General features: G+C 40.2%; 1 protein-coding gene across 4 annotated transcripts in view; it reads left to right on the forward strand.

The window, feature by feature from the left end:
- The window catches only part of SHC4 (SHC adaptor protein 4), a 130,399-nt gene that overhangs the window by 100,011 nt on the left and 7,034 nt on the right, over positions 1-23,354 (forward strand). For 2 of the 4 annotated variants that reach the window (XR_006218637.1, XM_007081824.3), the window contains exons 8-11: positions 1,155-1,326; positions 3,450-3,510; positions 12,092-12,271; positions 20,482-20,735. Coding sequence is in view for 3 of the 4 variants with exons in the window: in XM_007081824.3 (XP_007081886.1) it covers positions 1,155-1,326; positions 3,450-3,510; positions 12,092-12,271; positions 20,482-20,735 (667 nt within the window). In the remaining variant the exon portion in view is untranslated. Of the gene's footprint in view, positions 1-1,154; positions 1,327-3,449; positions 3,511-12,091; positions 12,272-15,712; positions 15,776-20,481; positions 20,736-23,354 lie in introns of those variants that run through there. The other 2 variants (XM_042988915.1, XM_042988914.1) reach the window with 2 other exon arrangements.

A 23,354-nucleotide genomic window follows, 5' to 3' on the forward strand; every position in this document is an offset into this window, starting at 1 on the left:
ATGAAGAGGCAAACAGTAGGAATCAAATGTCTATAGCAGGAATCGCTGTTAGTTTGCTAGTTTGCAATGTAAATAGATGAGTTCCAGTTAAACTGTGGCAGGGCTGGCAGGTGATGTGACCCAAGGATCTGGTTGTTCTATCTGAGGCGCAGAAAGTCTACAAGGAAAGCTGAGCCCTTCAGGCCTGACAGCCTCCAGCAGTGTAGAGTACAGTGAGCAGAATTCATACCCAAGAGACAAAAGTCTTGGGTACTTTTAAATGCACCCCTCCCCCGCCCCAGGTTAGTTACTTTGTGTATTAACAAACGTTGGGTTTGGAGATCTCCCTTTTTAAGGTGGTCTGGGGTAGCAAAGGAGAGGGGGTTACTAGGAAGCCTTGAGGTTGAATTTTTCCCAGGATAACACTTACATCCTAGTGCTATCACTTTGTTGACAGGTAACGAACCCGACAAAACTGTGTGGCTTGTCAGTAGAATCAGTTCAATCCCAAAGGACTTGATTTATTCTTTTTCATAAGAAAGCTACTAATTCCAATTTGGAAGAAAAGTTGTTTGTTTTGTTTTTGTTTTTGTTTTTGTTTTGCCCTGTTTCGGTTTTTAAAACAATGCATGTTTACATAAATCTACCCACTTGCACATATGGTTCTAATATTTCTTTATGAATCCCATATACTTCTCCAGATTTGTGCAGACGAGATGGCTGGCCATAACTCTCTTATTTTTTTCATCTTAGTTTCACAAACTGGGCCAGGCCCCCTGCCCAATATCTAATTTTTTTTTGAGCAAAACATTTCCAAAATGGTACAATCCAAACATGCTGAAGATACTCAGGAAAACTTTAATTTTGTATCCTGCTGACATAGATGACTTACATTCAAGGAGTGTGTGTGTGTTTCTCTTAATCACTGGGAGGAGACACAAAAGCATCACCCTTGGCACTTTCCATTGGCTTGCCCCACTTTAATTGTCTATGGAAAGCTAAACAACCATCTGGTTGCTTCCATCCAGATATTTGACATCACTTAAGCACAGCTATAATTTTAAAACATGAATGCAGCATTTTTCAGGATGATTTGCATGGTTCTGATCCCTCTGCCTCCCCTACAGCATTTGAATTCCCACCCAGTCTCTTGGGGATTCTTTTTTCCCTTACAGTGAGGAGGTGCCTCTTGATGGTCCTGCTGTGGAGAGAGAAGATCATGAGTATTACAATGAAATCCCAGGGAAGCAGCCACCTGCAGGTGGTGTTTCAGATGTGCGCATCAAAGTCCAAGCCACAGAACAGATGGCTTACTGCCCCATACGGTGTGAAAAGTTGTGCTATCTGGTAAGTAATGCTTTATGGTTACCGGAACTTAGCAATGTGATTCTGTCCTTGTCACTAGAGAGTTTAATTTGAGTTTCCAAATGCTAGTTTAGAGAAAGTGCCTTCCTCAGTACTGAGCCAGAGAATGAATCACTGTCGGAGCCTGCACTGGACCATTTTTACTCCAAATCCACCCCCTTCCTCGCTGCCTAAGTGGATGACTTCACATCTCCTTTCACTGGGAAGATGAGGGCAGTCCAACATGTTACATTCAACTTCACCTTTCCTTGTCTCCACGTCTTCCCGTATTCTCCTTGCTTCTCGTCCTTAGCGACTGCCTTCACAGCCATCCTTCCCCTGAGCTCCTGATCCCATCCCCACCTTCCAACTCTCTGCCCTTGTTCTGTCTGTCTATCAACCCCTGTCTCAATCTTTATTTTCTCTTCGTCTACCAGTATCTTCTGTCTGCAAATGAATTTGGATTCCTCCAACCAATTTACAATGTCTCACCTCCTTTTACCCACAAACTTCTAGAAACCATCATCTCCATCCCAGTTTTTATATCAACACTATACTTCTAAGATCTGAATTCTGCTTGACAACTTGATAGAAATTACTTTTACAATGGTCACCAATGGTTTTTTGGTCACCGATGGTTTCATTGCTAAATCAATTTTCTTCTTCAATGTTCTGAGTCTGTCTACAGAATTTGATACCCATTGGCTGCCTCTCCCTTAATTTTAGAACTTCTGTTAGCTTCTAAAGCAGTTCTATTATGTCATTCTCAACCCCCATCTCTAGTTACTTCTTTTTTGTCATTTTCATGTCTTCCAACATTTTATTATGAATGTTTTCAAACACACAGAAAAGTTGAAAGAATTATACAGTGACCACTCATATACACAACCTAGATTCTACAATTATCATTCTACTAAATTTGCCCTGTCATCTTATAGAGCTGTTTCAAAGTAAGTTACATCTTTTCTTTTTATATTTTATTTTCTTCTACCCCCTCCCCTTCAAACCCCAGCCCCCCACCCTTTACCACCCTTGCTCTGCCCTTGGCCTTACCCTTGGTTTCTCCTCTGGCATGCCACCTGTATACACAGTCTTCCAGCTTCTCTGTCTTCAGCCATTACTTATCTCTCCAGCTGTAATGCCATAAGCATTACATTACTTGTTTATGTAAGATTGAATTCAGCATTTTCTCCTTGACTCCAAACCAGATTCCTCTAGTGACTTACTCATGTTTAATTAATGACACTGCTGCTGTTTCATTAATCTGCAGTCTTTTGTTTATCTCACACTTTGGACTCCATGTCAACTCAGTCTTCAAGACTGAAGATTCTACCATGAAATCTTTTGATGGAATTTACCCAACCTCTTACATTCCTCTTGTACCTTTCTAAGTTCTGGCCTTCATGTGCCCAGATGATTCTGAAAGCCCCTTCCTTGTTTCCAGTTTCATTCTCTCAAACCCTTCTGCATGGTACTGCTGGATTAATCTTTCTAAAGGATAGATGTTGCCCTTCTCAAAGGCATCAGTGATCCCATTCCATTATTGAATTGTGTATATCTATATCTATCTATATCTATCTATATATGTATATTAATGCAATATATATATATATATATATATATATATATATATATATATATATTAATTGATGGATGACATTTTTAAGGATGGAAAGTGAGCCCGGCACAAACCTCATTAGAGTAGGGCTCCAATATGCCAATGCACTGTTAGATAGAGGCTTGCTAAATACTGAGAGTTTATACAAGTGTCCTGGAAATCACACTTTCACAGTTTCTGGCTGAGACTTGGATTGAGTCCTGGAATAGGACCTCCCTAACAAAAGCAGTGATGCTCAGGATGCGGGCCTTATATCAGCAGCCTTTACAACCACCCCTGCCTCAGACCCACCTCTGCAGCCCCCGCACAGTGCGCTATCTTAGGAGTCTATGTTCCCCATGCAAAATCTCACCTTCCTTTTGTTACCTGTCAGACACTAACTATGTCAGAAAGTGGAGCTGTCTGCTGTATTCTTCCAGGACTGTTATTAGTGTTTTGTTTGTTTTTTTGGCAAGTTTATGAACGTATACCATGTTTGTAAATGTCTCACAATTTGTTGTTCGTGCAGCCTGGAAACTCCAAGTGCAGCAGTGTGTACGAGAACTGTTTAGAACAAAGCAGGGCAATAGGTAGGTACAATTGTCCTTCCCCATCTGCCACTCTTGTTGTTCCTTGTAAGTCATATGGTTGTGTGTGGCCTTCGCTCTGAAATACTTCATGGGAAAGTCAGGTGTATAATGCTTCAGCTGCATCCCATGTTCTGAGAGGCCCAGAATGCCGCATGTATGTCACTTGGGAGACTCATGGTTTCCCCTCACTCTTGTGTGCTTGAACACACTGTCATTCTACCTCTTGAGGTCTTTGATTGCTTTAACATCATTAAAAGTCTCGCTGAAAAGGTGTTTTCTCTGCTAAAAACTCAAGACAGCTCCACTTCAAAGAAGATCAGACATTAAGCTAATGTGAAAATTGATGCTTGTCAAGTCCATTAGGATTAAGGTAAAACCTTTTTTGTCTGCTTGGCATCGAAAACAAAAAGAAATCTGAAAGGTGAGAGTCCCAGTTAGGGGCCAACTACCCCACGTTTCCCAGGGCATTCAGTGTCTTATTACTGGATGCGATAATTGATGTGGGGCACAACTTTTCCACAATGCAAATGTAGAACATCAACTCTCAGACTGGAAGTATGTTTTCATAAAATTTTGCTGCTAGTTAGTCATTTAATACTTATAAATTGCTGAAAGTACTTATTTCTTTGGGAACAAAGTTTTGCAGCATTAGAGGAGTGGATAACTGGATGATATAAATAATACTGTGGGGATAAAGTTGGATAACCACACTTAGGGACTCAAATTAGCAGGAACTTGCCACCTACAAGGTAGTCACCTCCAAGGATACTTGCATACTTCTTATGGAATTATGCCAATGTAATCTATTCATTTTATTATTTCTTATACACAGGGGATACATGAGGATTTATTGTTTTAGGTACAGCTGTGATTAGGTACTACCTTCCTCTACCATGCAAAAATAGTAGGAGTAGTGAACTAAGACAGTATTGTTAATTATTTAAAAAATATGGTTCCTTTAAAAAAAATTTTTTTTAATATATGAAATTTATTGTTAAATTGGTTTCCATACAACACCCAGTGCTCATCCCAAAAGATGCCCTCTTCAATGCCCATCACCTACCCTTCCCTCCCTCCCACCTCCCCCCATCAACCCTCAGTTTGTTCTCAGTTTTTAAGAGTCTCTTATGCTTTGGCTCTCTCCCACTCTAACCTCATTTTTTTTCCTTCGCCTCCCCCATGGGTTTCTGTTAAGTTTCTCAGGATCCACATAAGAGTGAAACCATATGGTTATCTGTCTTTCTCTGTATGGCTTATTTCACTTGGCATCACACTCTCCAGTTCCATCCACGTTGCTACAAAGGGCCATATTTCATTCTTTCTCATTGCCACGTAGTAGTCCATTGTGTAAAAAATATGGTTCTTTTTGATAGACATTAAAATTCCTTGCCATTCTTTAAAGTTACTTAGAATTTTAACCTAACTTTTAGTAATGTGACTACAACAAATTAATGGTAAGTAAAAATGTGTTTTTACAACTGTGCTCCCTAAGATCTGTATTCCTCCCACCTTCCCTCCTTTTCCTTATTTGGAAATCCCTAACCTACGGGTTTAAAAGTCAGGAACCTACCACATGTGCCCTGTAATATTATAATCATTTTGTACCTGTGCTGAGGCTCACTTGGAAATATCTCCACATGCTCTTTGATCTCATTCTATATTCTTCATTTATTCAACACATCACTCTGTGACTACAAGGACCTCTTTAGAGTCTGGCGCTGTGCTAGGCGGCAGGGATGGAATCACAACTGGTACTCATATCATCTGTAGTTTAACAAGGAAGACACACCTAAATCAAATGCTTACAAATGGGTGGATGTTCCAAAGCCCAAGATGTTATGGGAACAAATACCAGGGAAACCTAACTTAATCTGAGGGGCCCTATGGGTGTGTAGGTTGCACAGTAGGTTAAGCATCCAACTTGCAGCTCAGGTCATGATCTTGCGGTTTGTGGGTTCGAGCCATGTGTTGGGCTCTGTGATGACAGCTCAGACCCTGGAGCCTGCTTTGGATTCTATGTCTCCCTCTCTCTCTGCACCTCCCCTCCTCACCCTCTGTCTCTCTCTCCCAAGAATAAACGTAATTTTTTTTTAATCTGAGGGGCTCTAGGGCGTCTCCCTAAACTTACCTCTACAACAAAACAACCAAACCAGGACCTGAGAGATGAATGGGAATTATCCAGGCACAGAGAAGGAAATGGGAAAGGAGGGGAGAGAGAGGGAGAGAGAGAAAAAACAGTATGAGTGGGAACCAGCATTCCTGGTTTTTCTGGAATGTGCCAGGACCACTTCCCAGATCATTGCACAGAGAGAGTACGGGGGCGAGATAGATGAGTCTTGGACATAGGATAGAATCCTGAGGAACATTTATAAAGGAATTAATAGATATAGAGGTATTGTTTCAATCTTATTTAAGACATTTCTTTTTGTAAGTGTAACCTTGTCATAGAATCCAGTTTATTGTTTCTGTTTACCTTGGTTTTATTTCTCCTTTAAACCAACAAACGATGTAACCCCTTATTCTTTCATGGTTTCTATATGCCCTAAGCCAATATAAGCAAATCCAAACTTATGAACAGACTTTTTTCATAAACCTTTATTTGGAGTCTGGAATATATTTTTCTAGAATTAATTCCAGAATTAATTTTAGCCATGATGGCTATCTCCTAGATAAGTACACCACGTTCTACTGTTCTGGTTTGTCTGTACTGAAGCTTAAATGTATATTTTGTGATGACAAACACACCAATAGAAAATTCTATAGCAAGTGCCTGTTCTTCAGTTGCACTCTGACTGTGGGATAGCCTGGAACCAGTACAGAGCTGCCTTCCTTGTGGTGGCCCTAAGGTAACAGCTCATAGCTGGGAACCTTTAAAGATCTTGGGCTGGTGAGAGATGGTGTTTGTGGTTTCGAAAAAGTCCTCCAACTGCATACTTTCTTCCCCTGAAAATCATGGAGCTATAACCTTATTTCCTTAGGAAAGCAAGTTCCAGGGCGCTTGGGAGACTCAGTTGGTTAAGTGGCTGACTTTGGCTCAGGTCACGATCTCGCAATTTGTGAGTTTGAGCCCAGCGTCAGGCTCTGTGCTGACAGCTCAGACCCTGGAGCCTGCTTCGGATTCTGTGTCTCCCTCTCTCTTGGCCCCTCCCCTGCTCACACGCTATGTCTCTCTCTCTCTCTCTCTCTCTCTCTCTCTCTCTCTCTCTCTCTCAAAAACAAACAAGCATTAAAAACTTAAAACAAACAAACAAAAAAAAGGAAAGCAGGTTCTAAGTTCCATCAGGGACCCAGAATGCTAGGAAGGATTGAAGGACTTGACCCTTGCTCCACAGGCCACAACAATTAAGGCTCCTCCTATTGTGGTAGGAAGGACTTTAGTACTACACTGTCCGTTCATCCACAGATACCCAGAAATCAGATGTTCCTATCTTGAGGCCTGCCTGTGACTACTTGGGCATATGTTGAAAAACTGATCTGAGGGACGCCTGGGTGGCTCAGTAAGTTGAGCATCTGACCCTCGACTTCAGCTAAGGTCATAATCCCAGGGTCAAGGAATTGAGCCCTGTGTCGGGTTCTGTGCTGAGTGTGGAGCCTGCTTGGGGATTCCCCCCCCCCCCTCGCCCCCCCCCCCACCCCTCTCCCCTGATCACACTCTCTCTCTAAAAATAATAAAAATAAAAACTGATCTGAAATTCTTGACCAGTGAGCAATTTAATAGCAGTTGCCAGAATAGCAAATGCATAATTTTTATGGCTTTTCCTAGAGTTTTAGACATAATCATTTGAGAAACACCTATGCAAATATTTTCAGTAAGGTTTGGCTTTTTCCTCCCAGGACATTTATTTGTTCAAATACTGATTTAAAACTTGAATTCCAGTATATTATAAATACTGCAATAGGCTTCTGGTTGTTCAAGGAGTTAATTATATTTATCACCAGACTTATAAAAGATACCATTCCTTAATATTAAATTCCTTATGGAGAAAATTAATTAGTAAAACAGAATAATGTTTCCCAGACCTCCAAGTTCAAATGGAAATATTGATATTTTTAATCAAAAAGACATTAAATTACCACAAACCCTAAGGGCCTGTACTTAAAAAACTTTGGTACTTAACAGTGTATACCCTGTGTATAGTATGTATTTATTTTTTGCCACAAATCTTCTCGTAGGCAGCTTGGATAGGTTCTCAGAGTAATACTTGGCAAAAAGAAAGTTTGGAATGCATAATGGTTGTCATGTGTGGTTAAGCTCTCATCAACCACACACTTTAGCCAAGAAAGATTTTAAACTTGGGTATAGACTGAAATATAATATAATATAATATAATATAATATAATATATATATATATATAATTTCTTTTAATTTAAGGCAACATTGCTGAGTTAAATGAAATAGTGCATTTGAAAAAAAAAGAGGAATGGTTGTTTTCAAGAGAGACTGGATTTAGACATTGATGCTTTTGTATAATCCTATGGGATGGTAAACCTGATGTGGTCGGCTCATGCCATACTCTTTGAGGGGCAGACGAGTCAGTGCCTTGTGCTAAAGGTTGACTCAGAACGTGGGTCAAATATGCTGAGAAAGGAAGACCAAGTGGACATTCATTATCTGTTTGTTCAGCTGACAAACATGAGCACCTACTTCATACCAGTCGTTGAAGATGCAGAGGATACAACAGATAAATGGGTTCTAGTCCCTCCTTAAGCACTCAAGGAATTTGCAGTTTCAAGGGGAAGACAGACAGACAAGTAAACAGACACCTATAGTATGGAGTGGCACTTGACCTGGCCTGGGGGAGGGAAGGTCTAAGGGGGAGGCTTCTTCTTCTTTTTCTTTTTTAAAATTTTTCTTAATGTTTATATAGTTTTGAAAGAGAGACAGGCAGAGAGGGAGAGAGAGACAGAGTGTGAGTGGGAGAGGGGCAGCAAGAGAGGGAGACACAGAATCTGAAGCAGGCTCCAGGCTCTGAGCTGTCAGCACAGAACCCGATGTGGGGCTTGAACCCATGAATCGTGAGATCGTGACCTGAACCAAAGTCTGATTCTTAACTGACTGAGCCACTCAGGTGCCCCTTCTTTTGTTTTTAATGGTTTTGCTTATTTATTTTTGAGAGGGAGAGAAAGAGAGAGCCTGTGCACATGAGCACAGGGGGTGAGCAGAGAGAGAGGAAGAGAGAGAATCTCAGCAGGCTCTGCACTGTCAGCGCAGAGCCTGACACAGGACTCAAACTCACAAACCACGAGATCATGAACTGAGCCAAAAACAAGAGTCAGATGCTTAACCAACTGAGCCACCTATGTGCCTCTAAGGTGGAGGCTTCTTGAAAGAGATGGAATCTTAAAGGACAAATAGGAGTTAGGTACAGAAAGGGGAGGGAGGATATTGCAGCAGGAGAGAAGTACCATGTGCAGAGCCCCAGCATCAATGAACACATGTAACTGAGCAGATATTAACTATTTATCGAATCCCTACTACATCCCTATGAGGCAGGCACCATTCTCAGTAAGTGTCTCACCCACATTCTTTCATTGAGTCCTCACAACCGTATTTTAAGCTAGGCATCCCCATGTTACAGATACGAAAACTGACGCTTAGGGAAGGTAAATAACTTACCCCAAACCATACAAACAGTAAGAAGTATCACAAGTATTTGAACTCAGGTCCATGTTGATTTTGAAGCAGACCTCTTACCACAGTTTTTCTTTAATGTTTATTTATTTTTTAGAGAGAGGGAGAGAGAGAGAACGAGTGGGGGAAAGGCAGAGAGAGCTCCTGCTCACACAGACTCTGAAGCAGGCTCCAGGCTCTGAGCTGTCAGTACAGAGCCTGACACAGGGCTCGAACTCACGGACTGTGAGATCATGACCTGAACCAAGATTGGTTGCTTAACCAAATGAGCCACCCAGGTGCCCCACAACACTTTGATCATAGTCTGCTTTCAGTACATTTTTATGAGCAGGCACTCCTAAATAAATGATAAACCAATCATGTATAAGTTATATACACATATGTAATATGTTATGCATGTGTAATAAAACATACACAAGGGGTGCCTGAGTGGCTCAGTCAGTTCAGCATCTGATTCTTGACTTTGGCTCAGTTAATGATCTTACAGTTCATGAATTTGAGCCCTGCACTAGGCTCTGCACTGATAGCATAGAGCCTGGTTGAATTTCTGTCTCCCTCTCTCTCTGCCCCTCCCCTGCTTGCTCTCCCTCCGTCAAAAAATAAATAAAAATTTAAAAAAATTTAACACACACATGAAAATAGAAAATTTCAAAGTTAGAGTTAATGATAATAAACATTTTTTAAATGCCTTGATAATTATAGTGGCTGAATACTATCATTAGATAATATCTTAGGGTCCAATATACATTTAGTGCATTTACTGATAAAGAAAATAGACGTATGTCCACATTTCGAATCCTGATAATTTTAACTTTTGGGAGGCCAAGTTCCTATCTAATTAGATCATTCTTGTTTATAAGCTCATAATACAACCAAGGAGGAGTTTGTAATAAGAGTAAAAGAATGACCTTCAATCTTTGATATTTGCGGTGATCTTTTAGCCACTTGTCCATTTATGGACGTAAGTTTAAACTAGATAACATAATTCATAAATCCACTTAACCAAGCAAATGGACACTGCCATATGTTGCACAATGCAACAAAGAAACGAGGTGCCCTGACTACCCCTCCTTCTTTAGAAATCTCACTCTTCCCTCAGGGATATGACAGGGGACACGATGATGTGTAACAGCTGGCAGACAGGCCAGGAGGAAAGGAGGAGTAGGTAGTAAGCCTGTAGCCCTCTGACTGGGCTTCCCCTGTTTGGTGTGCCCTTGGGTTTCCATATTTTATGTTATAAAAATTATAGCACTGCTCATCATGATGTGAAATCCAGTATAAAGTTGGTCCTTTCTGAACCACATCCAGGAGTTTAACGACTGAAACAATAGAAAAACTGATGTTTTATGGTAAGACAATGGAATGTCAGTGTCACCACTTCAGATCAGCCTGGTGGTGATCTGGTAGCACATCTGGCCAAAAATATAAATGTACCTGTTTAAATGGAAAAACAAAAATATTCTATCCTGGCTTTCTGAGGACAGAACCATCTGGATGGTACAAAATACTTCATGCACGAGGTACTGAAATACGGTGCTAATATCCATCCATTCAGTAACTATTTTTTGTCATATGTGGCAAGCATGTGTTAGGAGGCAGGATCTCTGTCTTCATGGAACACACAGTCTAGATGTAGTACAGGTATTAAACAAAATGACATAATAGAATTATTTGCTCTTGTGGTATGGCCTTCAAAGGTGAAGAACAAACTTCTAGGAAAGCAGAGAGACTTAATCTAGTCTGAGAAGGTCAGAGAAAGCTCTGTTGAGAAAGAGATGTTTAAACTGGTACCTGAAGGGTGAGGGTGATGGAGAATGGTGAGGGAAAAGCATGTCAATCAGAGAAGATGGCCTTAAGGTGGAGATTAGCCTCCAGGAAGGTCAGTGTGACTGAGGAGCACGGGGGTGCAAGGGAAGCTGGGTAGGCAGGACCAGGGCTTGGGGCTTGTTGGAGAGTTTGATCTGTATCCAAAGAGCAATGGGAAGCAGGTAAGGGGTTGTTAAACCGCTGAAAAATATTATCAGGTTTTCAGTTGTAAAAAGATCATTTTGGCCACAGTATATGGAATAGAATGGAAGAGGAAGGGACTGCGTAAGAGGGAAAAAGGAGATACCCTGAGGGGGGAGTTCTTCTTTCCATTAAGTGCCAGAATAAATGTCAACAGTTGGTTCAAGGCTGAGCTTGGCAAAACAAAACTTTGGGCATAGGGAGAGACAGACTTTCCATTCTTACTGATTATGTAATGAGTTTTTTGAAAAGCAGTTTATTTACTTATTTATTTTTTATTTTTTAAATTTTATTTAAATCCAAGCTAGTTAACATATAGTGTAATAATGATTTCAGGGGTAGAACCAGTGATTCTTCACTTACATACAACACCCAGTGCTCATCCCAACAAGTGCCCTCCTCAATGCCCAGCCCCCATTTAGCCCCTCCCCACACCCACCTCTCCTCCAGCAACCCTTAGTTTCTTCTCTGTATTTAAGAGTGTTTTGTGGTTTGCCTCCCTCTCTCTTTTTATCTTATTTTGAAAAGCAGTTTAAATAATAGATATTCAAGTTCTGTATGGCACGTGTGTTTTCTTGGTTCCTGGACTGCGGCCTTGAGCAGTGTTGTGTGCGGTTTGTGCTGTTTGCTAGACAGCTGGCTCCCTTTTTTCTCTGGCTGTTCCTCTCCTGGGTCTTCCTGATTTGTTTCCTGTCTGGTGTTGAAGCAGTGGGTCAGCAGAGGGATGGGGAGGGAAGGCCTGGGAGGCCAAAGAGATGGTGCTTTCCTTCAAAGCCTGGTGCTTATCTTGTTTTTACAGGTCAAATCTAGAGGTCAGTATTCAAATCTGTATAGGACGAGGGTGGCTTTTCCCTTCCTATCAATTCTAGACTCAAACACAATTTTACGTGTTGTTTACAAAGTAAAAACGTGATCCATTGATCATTAACTAATCACTACAGGTAACGCACAGGAGAGAGGAGGGCAGTGCCAACGAGATGCCTCATTGATGAAGCACACGTGTCGAGTGGATATCCTCAATGACCCCTGCTACATAAATACACAGGGTCTTCAAAGTACACTTGGCTCTTCCCCAAATCAAAGCTCAGCTCACTCCCTGGGGAGCCCGTGGCACCGTCAGAGTAAGTAGCTGTTTGCCATCTGTTAGTTTCCTGTGGCTGCTGTAACAAATCACCACAAACTGAGTGTCTTAAAGCAGTGAAAATTTATTCTCTCACAGTTCTGGAGGCCAGAGGTCCTCAATAAGACGTCAGCTGGGGTGGTTCCTTCTGGAGGCTCTGGAGGAGGATCCACTCCATGCCTCTCTTCCTAGCTTCTGCTGATGGCTGGCAATTCTTGGTGTTCCTTGGCTTGTGGACACATCAGTTCTCTGCCTCAGTCTTCACATGGCCTTCACCTCCATTCTCAAATCTCTCTCTCCTGTCTCTTCTAGGACAATCCCTTTCTCTTCTAGGTGAGCCCTAAAGCCAGGAAGATCTCATCTCGCAATCCTTAACTTAATTACATCTGCAAAAACCCTTTCCCCAAATTAGGCCACATTCACAGGGACTGGGGATCAGGATCTGAATGTATCATTTTGGGGGGGCCACTATTCATCTCACTATACTGGCTCTCATTTTCAGGAAGACTATTTCCTTGGTCTCATTTTCAGGAAGCAAAAAGGATTCTTTCTTACCTCAATCTTGTACCACAGTTAATTTGGGAGATATTATGGATTTCAAGGTTTGGGCCCTTTGATGTTGAATAATCTTTTCAAATACTTTAAACTGGGTCCCAACTTTTGGCTTTGGCTGTGTGCTCTTGCTGAAGGAAGGATGGTCAAAGCCAGGAGATAATTTTGAATTTGTGGGCTTGTGTGAGGAACAGTGACCATTATTTGGGTCTGTTGAGTGATGGTTTTAATTTTATTCATTTCGAAACTCCTTAGTAAGTCATCTATGGAACACTAAAATAAGATGGCTTCTTTCTTCAGCCATATACTGTGAGTTAAATGCAATAAGACAGGTATCATTTTCCTGCTAAATTGCTTCCAGGGGTAAATGCGTACACAGTAACATAAATAAATAAAAGCAAAACAAACCAAAAGCCTACGATCAACTAAAAAATAAATAAATAAATAATGCTTTTTATAAAATATTAAAGTGTGTTGGGTTCAAATTTGGGTGAACCACATTTGGTTCACTCCAAAGATGGAGAACCAGTCCTTTGGAAAGTCCTTTTGCTAGCCCAGGAAGTCTGTCCAAAAGGCCAAAGCCAACTTTCCAGCTAGCGTGAGCAATAACAAGATGAAGTTTAGAAGGAGATTTTGCTGAGCCGGGACTTCACCAGGCCACCTTAACTCCTAGACTAAGAAACAGACGTCCTCATTACCAGCCAGGTGACAAGTGAGCCATCTTCTTGCAAGCTCTCTGTGATCAGTCTTGGCACCTAAACAACCTGGTTGGGTTCTCTGGAAGCAAACACTGAGATGGAGCTTTGGCATGCAGGGTACTTGTTGGGATCACTATCGGGAAGGGAGGGGGAAGAAACAGGCTTGGGCAGATGGAGAAGCAGAGTCACTGTGTAGCCCTGATGGAGCCTCAGCCAACCCTACAGGGAGAAAAGGGGACGCGTCACGGCTGTGCCACATTGCGCCAAAGGGCTGGGCCTTTTATCCCATTTATTTCAATCTGTGGGTGTAGCCACACGAGGGAGGGCAAGCCTTTGGGCAAAAGGCAGCTCCCTGAAGGTGAGGCAGACCCTCAAGGGGCGGTCAGCTGGAGGCTGGCTGATGACACCTGGGGCACCTGTCTTTCATTGAAGAGCCATCTGGGTGATACATTTTGTGTGATGGATGATGGAATATGCAATCAGTTCAGATTTCTGCAGTGGATTTAACAGTCCATTGTACAGTGACTGGTATGGATAAAGTAATATTTGTTAGGGGAGGTAGTTTTTTGAAAAAAGTATTAAAACTAACTTGGACCTCAGGTATTAAAACTAACTTGATAAGAGTATATGCTTGATGGCTTCCATTTCATGGACTTTTCAAAGCAACAGTGTATTATTAGGAAACTCATTTAGGGGCACCTGGGTGGCTCAGTCAGTTAAGCATCCGACTTCGGCTCAAGTCATGATCTCACATTTCGTGAGTTCGAGCCCCCCATCAGGCTTTGCGCTGACAGCATGGAGCCTGCTTGGGATTCTCTCTATCTCCCTCTCTCTCTCTGCGCCTCTCTGACTCATGCTCTCTGTCTCTCTCTCTCTCTTTTTTTAAATATGAAATTTATTGTCAAATTGGTTTCCATAGAACACCCAGTGTTCATCCCAACAGGTGCCCTCCTCAATACCCATCACCTACCCTCCCCGTCCTCCCACCCATCATCAACCCTCAGTTTGTTCTCAGTTTTTAAAAGTCTCTTATGTTTTGGCCCCCTCTCTCTAACCTTTTTTTTTTCTTTTTTTGCCTTCCTCTCCCCCATGGTCTCCTGTTAAATTTCTCAGGATCCACATAAGAGTGAAAATATATGGTGTCTGTCTTTCTCTGTTTGACTTATTTCACTTAGCATAACACTCTCCAGTTCCATCCACGTTGCTACAAAGGGCCATATTTCATTCTTTCTCATTGCCACATAGTATTCCATTGTGTATATAAACCACAATTTCTTTATCCATTCATCAGTTGATGGACATTTAGGCTATCTCCATAATTTGGCTATTGTTGAGAGTGCTGCTATAAACATTGGGGTACAAGTGCACCCATGCATCAGCACTCCTGTATCCCTTGGGTAAATTCCTAGCAGTGCTATTGCTGGGTCATAGGGTAGATCTATTTTTAATTTTTTGAGGCTCAAAATAAAGAAACTTAAAAAAAAAAAAAAAAGAAAACTCACTTAGTGGGTGGCCTGAGTTAGGGGATCTGGGATATTCATTGATTCATAACTGCAGTTCCCTTATAAGCAAATCTTTAATGTTAAAAATCTTTATAACTCAGTCAAGATATGGAAGCAACTTAGTGTCCTTCAATAAAGGAATGGATAAAGAGGTGTGTGTGTGTGTGTGTGTGTGTGTGTGTGTGATGTAATGGAATGTTTTTCAGCCATAAAAAAGGATGAGATCATGCCATTTGCAACAGCATGGACAGACCTAGAGGGTATTATGCTAAGGCAGAAATAAGTCAGACTGAAAAAGACAAGCACTATATGATTTCACTCATATGTGGGCTCTATAAGGAAAGGAAATGAATAAAGAAACAAAAAGCAGAATCAGACCTATAAATACAGAGAGCAAACTGATGGTTGCCAGAGGGGATGTGAGAAGAGAGTTGGGCAAAATGGGTGAAAGGGAGTGGGAGAAACAGGCTTCCAGTTATGGAATGAATACATCATGGGAATAAAAGGCACAGCATAGCAGGAAAAAATCTTTATAATGTAAACAAAGAAACTTTGTCTTTTGTCATGGACAACTCAATACTATGAAAAAGTAAAATCAATGTATGTTAACATTCCTGTCATTAGTTGAAAGTAAATAAGGCCAGCTTTGTACAAAATTTTAATGTCAAAATGCATTTTTACTGATTTCAGCCTTTTTGTCATCCTTTTGCCTCTCCCGGACTTGGAGGGAACATGTTTAAATAAAGACTTCAGGTATTTCTTCAGTCTTTATTTCCTATTAGGATATAGTGTACCATAGCCCTCCTGCCCCCCTGATGCAATTGTTCTCTCCAAAAAAATTAATTCCAACTCTAAAAGTATAAATAATGTTGATTTAATAAAATTAAATAAGATAGAGTAGGGATAACCTTATACATAAATTTCTGCAAAATGTCTGAAATATACTTTTTAACCTTTCCTCCTTAATGTTTCCTGATATTTCTTTCCTTACTTAGGCATACTTAGCTTCCCTTTTCCAGTCAAAAGCTTACTGATTAGTTCAGTAAAACAAAATAAAACAAACAAAAACAAATCTTGAGGTATGAGTGTAGTATCTCCCAAGTATGCCTTCTGGGCTCCCCAATTAATCCTATCACACTGTGTAGGAAAAGCTCAACACAATCTTTATTTTTATCAAACTTGGCAGAAGGGAATTACTAGTATTGATACTATCTAATTTTTTTTAAGTTTATTTTGAGAGAGAGTATGTGAAAGTAAGGGATGGGCAGAGAGAGAGAGGAAGAGAGAGAGAATCCTGAGCAGGCTCCACACTGTCAGTGCGGAGTCCAACTCGGGGCTCAAACTCACGAACTGTGAGATCATGACCTGGGCTGAAATCAAGAGTCGGACACTTAACCAACTGGGTCACCCAGGCACCCCTTTAAGTTTATTTATTTTAAGAGAAAGAGAGAGAGAGCACATGTGCATGCACGCAAGTGGCAGGGGAGGGCAGAGAGAGAGAGGGAGAGAGAAGAAAGAGAGAATCCTAAGCAGGCTTCGCATTGTCTGCACAGAGCCAGACTTGGGGCTCAATCTCAGGAACCTGTGAGGTCATGACCTGAGCCCAAATCAAGAATTCTGTGCTTAATTGACTGAGCACCCAGGTACCCCTGTTTTCTTAATGGAGGTATTGATTGCTATGAACTTCCCTCTTAAAACTGCCTCTGCTAGGATCTCATAGGTTTTTTTCATTTTCATTTGTCTCAGGATATTTTATGATTTACTTTTTTATTTATTCTTTGACCCGTTTGTTGTTTAGTGACATGCTGTTTAATCTCCACATATTTGTGAATTACCTAGTTTTCCTGTAATTGATTTCTCATATCAGTGTGGTCAGAAAAGATACTTGATATGATTTCATTTTTAAAAAATGTATTATGACTTGTTTGTGGCCTAACATATGATCTATCCTGGAGAATGTCCCATGTCCACTGGAGAAGAATGTATATAGTCTATTGCTTTTGGGTGAAATGTTCTGTCACTGTCTGTTGAGTCAATCTGGTCTAATATGTAGTTTGAGGTCGAAAGTTTCCTTACTGATTTTCGATCTGGATCATCTATCTATTGTTGAAAATGGGTATTGAAGTCCCCTACTACTACTGTATTGCTGTCTATTTCTCCCTTCAAGTCTGTTAATATTTGCTTTACATATTTATGTCCTCCTATGTTGGATGAACAAATCTTTGTTATTTTCAATTGTTTCATTGTATTATATGAGCATGTCATAGTTTATATAATCATCCCCTTATTGATGGACATCTATTTTTTCAGCCCTTTGTTAATGTAATAATCATTTCTACCCCGAAGTACCCAGTCACATGTGCTACTTAAAAATTGAATGCATCAGGGGGTGCCTGGGTGGCGCAGTCGGTTAAGCTTCCGACTTCAGCCAGGTCACGATCTCGCGGTCCGTGAGTTCGAGCCCCGCGTCAGGCTCTGGGCTGATGGCTCGGAGCCTGTTTCCGATTCTGTGTCTCCCTCTCTCTCTGCCCCTCCCCCGTTCATGCTCTGTCTCTCTCTGTCCCAAAAATAAATTAAAAACGTTGAAAAAAAAAAATTAAAAAAAAAAAATTGAATGCATCAGTATGCTGTCTTCACAGTTCACATTGGTTTCTTTAAATGTCTTATTCTTTATCACCGGGATTACGTGCGATTGTTTAATCTGATTTTGCTTGTCAGATATTTTTCTCTTCCTTAAGCCCTAGGCTCCCTGCCTGAGGTTTTGCCCATCAGATGCTTATGGGTGTGGATATTCATATCTGTCTTGGGCTTTCCCAAATTTCTGATTGTGAAAAATATGTTTTCGGTTGCTATGGGAACTGCAAGATGACATGATTGCTTTCTTCTATGATTCCTATGACTTTTTTCTTTTTAGGTCTCACTTAAATGTACAGTGGCCGTAATCATGTTGCATCCTTGATCTTCACTACTTCTGAGAAAATATGTTATTAATTATATCAAGTCAATAACTTACTAAATTTTCTATGGGAATTTTGTGTAAATAACTAGATTTAAATGATGATTATCTTTCTCAAAGTCAACATTATGTGAGAAAGGAGTTGCTAATAGGTAATGTGCCACAATGTTAAAGAGTAGTTGTATTTGGTGATGGGACCACAGGTGATTATTTTTCTTTGTTTCTCTGTGTTTCCCAGATTTTAAAAACAAGTAGCATGCACAACTTTTTAAAATTAAAACAAATTTAAAAAAAATCTTTCAGATATTCTAGTTTTAGGAAAAGTAGATTTTCAGCAAATTTTTAGATGATTGAAATGTCCCAGCACAGTGTGTGCTATTCTGTTGCTAATCTGGGAAACTGTGTTAGGAAAATATTGTCCATATCCTCAGGCTGGCTCATGATCTGTTGCCTCTTTTCAAGATGATATCATGTCTGTTTTTCTTTTGTTTTGTCCTTGTCCAAAAGCTCTCCACCCTTATCTCAGAATAAACTGAAAGCCATCATGCATTAAGATGTGTGCCCCCACACACGCATGCATGTATCTCTCTTCCACTCACACAAACACTTTCCCTCTCACATACACAAACACACATGCAACTACTTATCAGAGTTCTCTATTATGCCTCAAAGCAAGCAGCACTAAGGCCAACTTCATTTATTATTTATCAAATCTGGACACGTTTTTTCAGCCTTTTTCTGGCAACAATAGATGGACCTGATTGTGGAGGAGAATATTTTCAGCCATTAAATACAGACTCAAGATATTTTCAAAAAGACACATTTGTGAATGCTGCATCATAATCGTGCTATGCAGAGAGGATCCTGTTCTTAAGTAGTGACAAAACTATAACATATTAACAGGAGAATTGGGTTATGTCTGCAGGGACTGGTTGCCTGTATCAATGACTTCACGAGATTGTCACGTGTAAGTTGTAGAACTTAGAGTTAAGAGGATTTCTCATTTGCGAGACCCTTGCATAAGGACATGGAAACACACTTCTGCATTTATAAAGATGAAGGGTGGCTTCTATGCAAAAGATCCTTTGCATTTAAATAGACAAAGTCTGATTTCTGCAGTTATTTTCCTAGTAAATTTGCCATGTAAACCATACAACTTTTACCTGGATTCAGACCTAAAAATTTTTATTACTTCTGGAGATGCTGTATATCATCCTGATAGCCTTGATATTTTTTTTAATGTTTATTTTTGAGAGAGACAGAAAGACAGTGTGAGCAGGGGAAGGGCAGAGCAAGGAAGACACAGAATCTGAAGCAGGCTCCAGACTCTGAACTGTCAGCACAGAGTCCGATGGGGGGCTCAAACCCACAAACCATGAGATCATGACCTAAGCCGAAGTTGGACGCTTAACCGACTGAGCTGTCCAGGCACCCCAGGCTTGCTCTTTACTTGGGACCATTGTAGGTACTGCAGAAGTAGAGTTGGCTAGACCACTTTTGATAATGGAAAGATTTTCACTTTTAAGGCAAGGGTTTTAGACTGTGGTGATTAAGAACCTGGGCTTTGGAGTCAAATAGATGTCATTTCAAACCCCAGATTTACAACATATTAGCAATGTGACTTTGAGTAATTCATGTGGTCTTTTTAAAGATCCATTTCCTTGTCTGTCTAGTTTTGAGAACCGAACAAGATATGTGTAGAGCACTGAGCGCTGCCTATCATAGATGATAAATGAGAACTGCATAATAATTATTATTACCATGAGTATCAAAATACTATTACATGCCACCTGGATATACCTTTTCATCCCCTCTGCCCTCAACTCTAGAGAGTATTTGTTCTGCAGAACATTGGGGAACTGCATCAGACCATGGCCTCCTTGATGCTTTGTCTTATTTTACCTGATTAACTGTGCTTTATCCACGCAGGTGAGTGACACAAACACCAGAGTGGTCATTTAATAGGAATGCTGTGAGGTTCAGCATAGCTTTGAAGTTTTTGGTCAGAGGCATCTCTGAAGCACATTAGTAATTTGGTTTAAAAAATAAAAAGCTAAATACTAAAAAGTGGGCATAGTCCAAAGTTACCATAGGCATTTTCAAAGAGTTTGGGAATGTTTTCAAAGTATCTTTGATCCAGGTACTGCGTAAGCCTCTTTTTTCTTTAACATACAGCCCCTGGGACATAGAGTGCCTCTCTCCGCAGTTATGAAAGCAATTCTCGCAGGTCAGTCCCATTTCTCATCTGAAAGGAAAACTCCTGCACCTGGTCAAGTCTTTCCTGCCAACAGAAGCCAAAGGCAATGTTTGGTTCTACCATTAAATTAAAGCCTGTGGGAAGTTCTGGAAACAAAACTCCATTTGTTCTAGAAGCAGCATTATTTAAACAGTGCACGACACACAGTAGGGCCTCAGGTTATATTTGCTGAATGAATGAATGAATGAATGAATGAATGAAGGAGGAGGTAGCTTGGTGATGCCTCTCTTTGTGTTTTGACTGTAGAAGCACCAGAAACTGTTCAGCCAGGTGCCACGGCCCAGCCTGCCAGCTCACATTCTTTGCCACACATTAAGCAGCAGCTGCGGAATGAAGACTGCTACCATGGCAAGCTGAGCAGGAAGGCAGCAGAGAGCCTCTTGGTAAAGGATGGGGACTTTTTGGTTCGAGAAAGTGCAACATCTCCTGGTCAGTATGTGCTAAGTGGACTTCAGGGAGGCCAGGCAAAGCATCTTCTCCTGGTGGATCCTGAAGGCAAGGTATCATTGACCTCTTATGTTTTCACAGGTTGTTGTAACTAAGGTTACTCTGAATGATCGATCCCAAACCTGATATTGAAGCATGATAAGGCTAAAGGTTTCCTTTTTCTTGAACCCTCCAGTTGGAGCAGGAAGTGTTAACTAGAGGCCAGTGGAGGGGTTTGAGAGGGAACCACCCTGGAGGTTCAGGTAGAGGACAGCTCTTTCCACTCTTCTCAGTTCAATCTAGTGAATTAAATGAATACCTACTACATGGAAGTACAAAGGTTCATAGTTGACTGTTGCTCAGTGTTACATACATTGTCCTTGCTCTCAGGGTGCTTATAATTTCATAAAACAGATACTTAAATAATTATAACACAAGTGTGAATGACATAAGAATGGTTCAACCAAAGTATTATGGTATTTCTCAGCATAGAGGAGTACTGTCTTTGAGGCAAACTGAAAAGGCTTCTTGCAGGGTCTGACATGTAAGGTGAATCTTGAAGGACAGAAAAAATTTTAAAGGGGTACATTTGGAGAATAGGAAAGGAAGCACAGGAACAGACAGAGCAGAAGAATGATATTAAGTCGATAAAAGATGTATGGCTGGGCAGAGGATGCCTGTAGACAGAAACAATCCTGGGCAAAAGACAGTTAACAAAATGGTAATAGTCCTTCCTTATTAATAATTAGTTTAAATGTAAATGGATTAAGCTCCGCAGTCAAAAAAATATAGACTAGCTGAATGGATATAAAGCAAGATCCAACTCTATGCTGTCTAGAAGAGACTCACTTTATTTTATTTTTTGCGTTTTTAAAATGTGTATTCATTTTTCAGAGAGAGAGAGAGAGACAGAGAGAGAGAGAGTGGTGGAGGGGCAGAGGGAGAAGGAGACACAGAATTCAAAGCAGGCTCCAGGCTCTGAGCTGTCAGCACAGAGCCTGACGTGGGACTCAAACTCACGAACCCCAAGATCATGACCTGAGCAGAGATCAATTCACCAGAAAGATATGACAATTATAAATGTATATGCACTCAACATCAGACTACCCAAATATATGATACAAACGTTGACAGAACTGAAGGGAGAAATAGTAATACAATAATAGTGGGAGATTTCAGTGCCCCACTTTTGACAATAGATAGAACCTCCAGTCAGAAGTACTTGAACAACACTATAGACCAAATGGACCTAACAGACATATGCAGAGCATTCCTCCCAACAGCAGCAGAATACACATTCTTTTCAAGCATACTCAGAACATTCACCTGTTAGATCACAAATACTAAGATGGATCACGTGTTAGGTCACAAAACAAGCATTAGGAAATTAAAGAAGAATGAATTATACCAAGTATCTTTTCCGATCACACTGGAATGAAACTAGAAGTTAATGGCAGAAAGAGAACTGGAAAATTCACAAATATGCAGAATTAATACACTATTGAACAGCCAGTGTCAAAGAAAAAATTAAAGGGAAATTAGAAAATATTTGAAAACAAATGGAAATGAAAAATACACTGGATCTACGAAACACAGTGAAAGCAATAGGAAGAAAGTTGATGGTGATAAATGCCTACACTGAAAAAAAAAAAAGAAAGCTTTCTAATAAACAATCTAACACCTCAAGGAACTACAAAAAGAACAAACTAAACCCAAAAGTAGCAGAAGAAAGGAAATAATTCAGATTAGAGCAGAAATAAGTGAAAGAGAATGGAAAAATAATAGGAAAAATCCACAAAACTACAAGTTGATGTTTTGAAAAGATGAACAAAACTGACAAACCTTTAGCTAGGTTGGCTAAGAAGAGAGAAGACGCAAATAAATAAAATCAGAAATGAAAGAGGAGACATTACAACTGATGCCATAGAGATTAAATGTTTATAAGAGATTAAGAACAATTATATGCCAACAAATTGGATAACCCAGAAGAAAGGGATAAATTCCTAAAAAATATGCAACCTACCAAGATTTATTCATGAAGAAATAGAAAATCTGAACAGATGAATTACTAGTAAGGAGACTGAATCACTAATCAAAAACTGTTCATTAAAAAAAAAAAACAAAAAAAAAAAAAACCAGGACCAGATGGTTTCACTGGTAAATTCTTTCAAACATTTAAAGAAGAATGAATGCCAATGCTTATTAAGCTTTCCCCACCCCCCAAAACTGAAGAGGACAAAATACTTACAAACTCATTTTATGAAGCCTACCTTACCCATATACCAAAACCAGAAAAAGATACTACAAGAAAAGAAAACAGGCCAATATGCCTAATGAACATATATATAAAAATCTTTAACTAAATGCTAGCAAACAAAGTTCAGTAGTTCACTAAAAGATCATACACCATGACCAAGTAAGATATATCCCTGGATTGCCAGGAAGGTTCAACAAAGGACATCAATCAATATGGCACACCACATTAATAAATGAAGAATAAAAATCATATGATCATCCTAATAGATGAACAAAAAGCATTTGATAAAATTCAACACCCTTTCATGATTAAAAAAACTCAAAACAACACTCAACAAACTAGGAGTAGAAAGAAATGACCTCAGCATAATAAAAGCCATATATGTAAAGCCTACAGCTAATATCATACCCCACATAAAAAACAGAAATCTTTTCCT

The sequence above is a fragment of the Panthera tigris genome, chromosome B3 (genome assembly GCF_018350195.1).
Source record: "Panthera tigris isolate Pti1 chromosome B3, P.tigris_Pti1_mat1.1, whole genome shotgun sequence".
Lineage (NCBI taxonomy): Eukaryota > Metazoa > Chordata > Mammalia > Carnivora > Felidae > Panthera > Panthera tigris.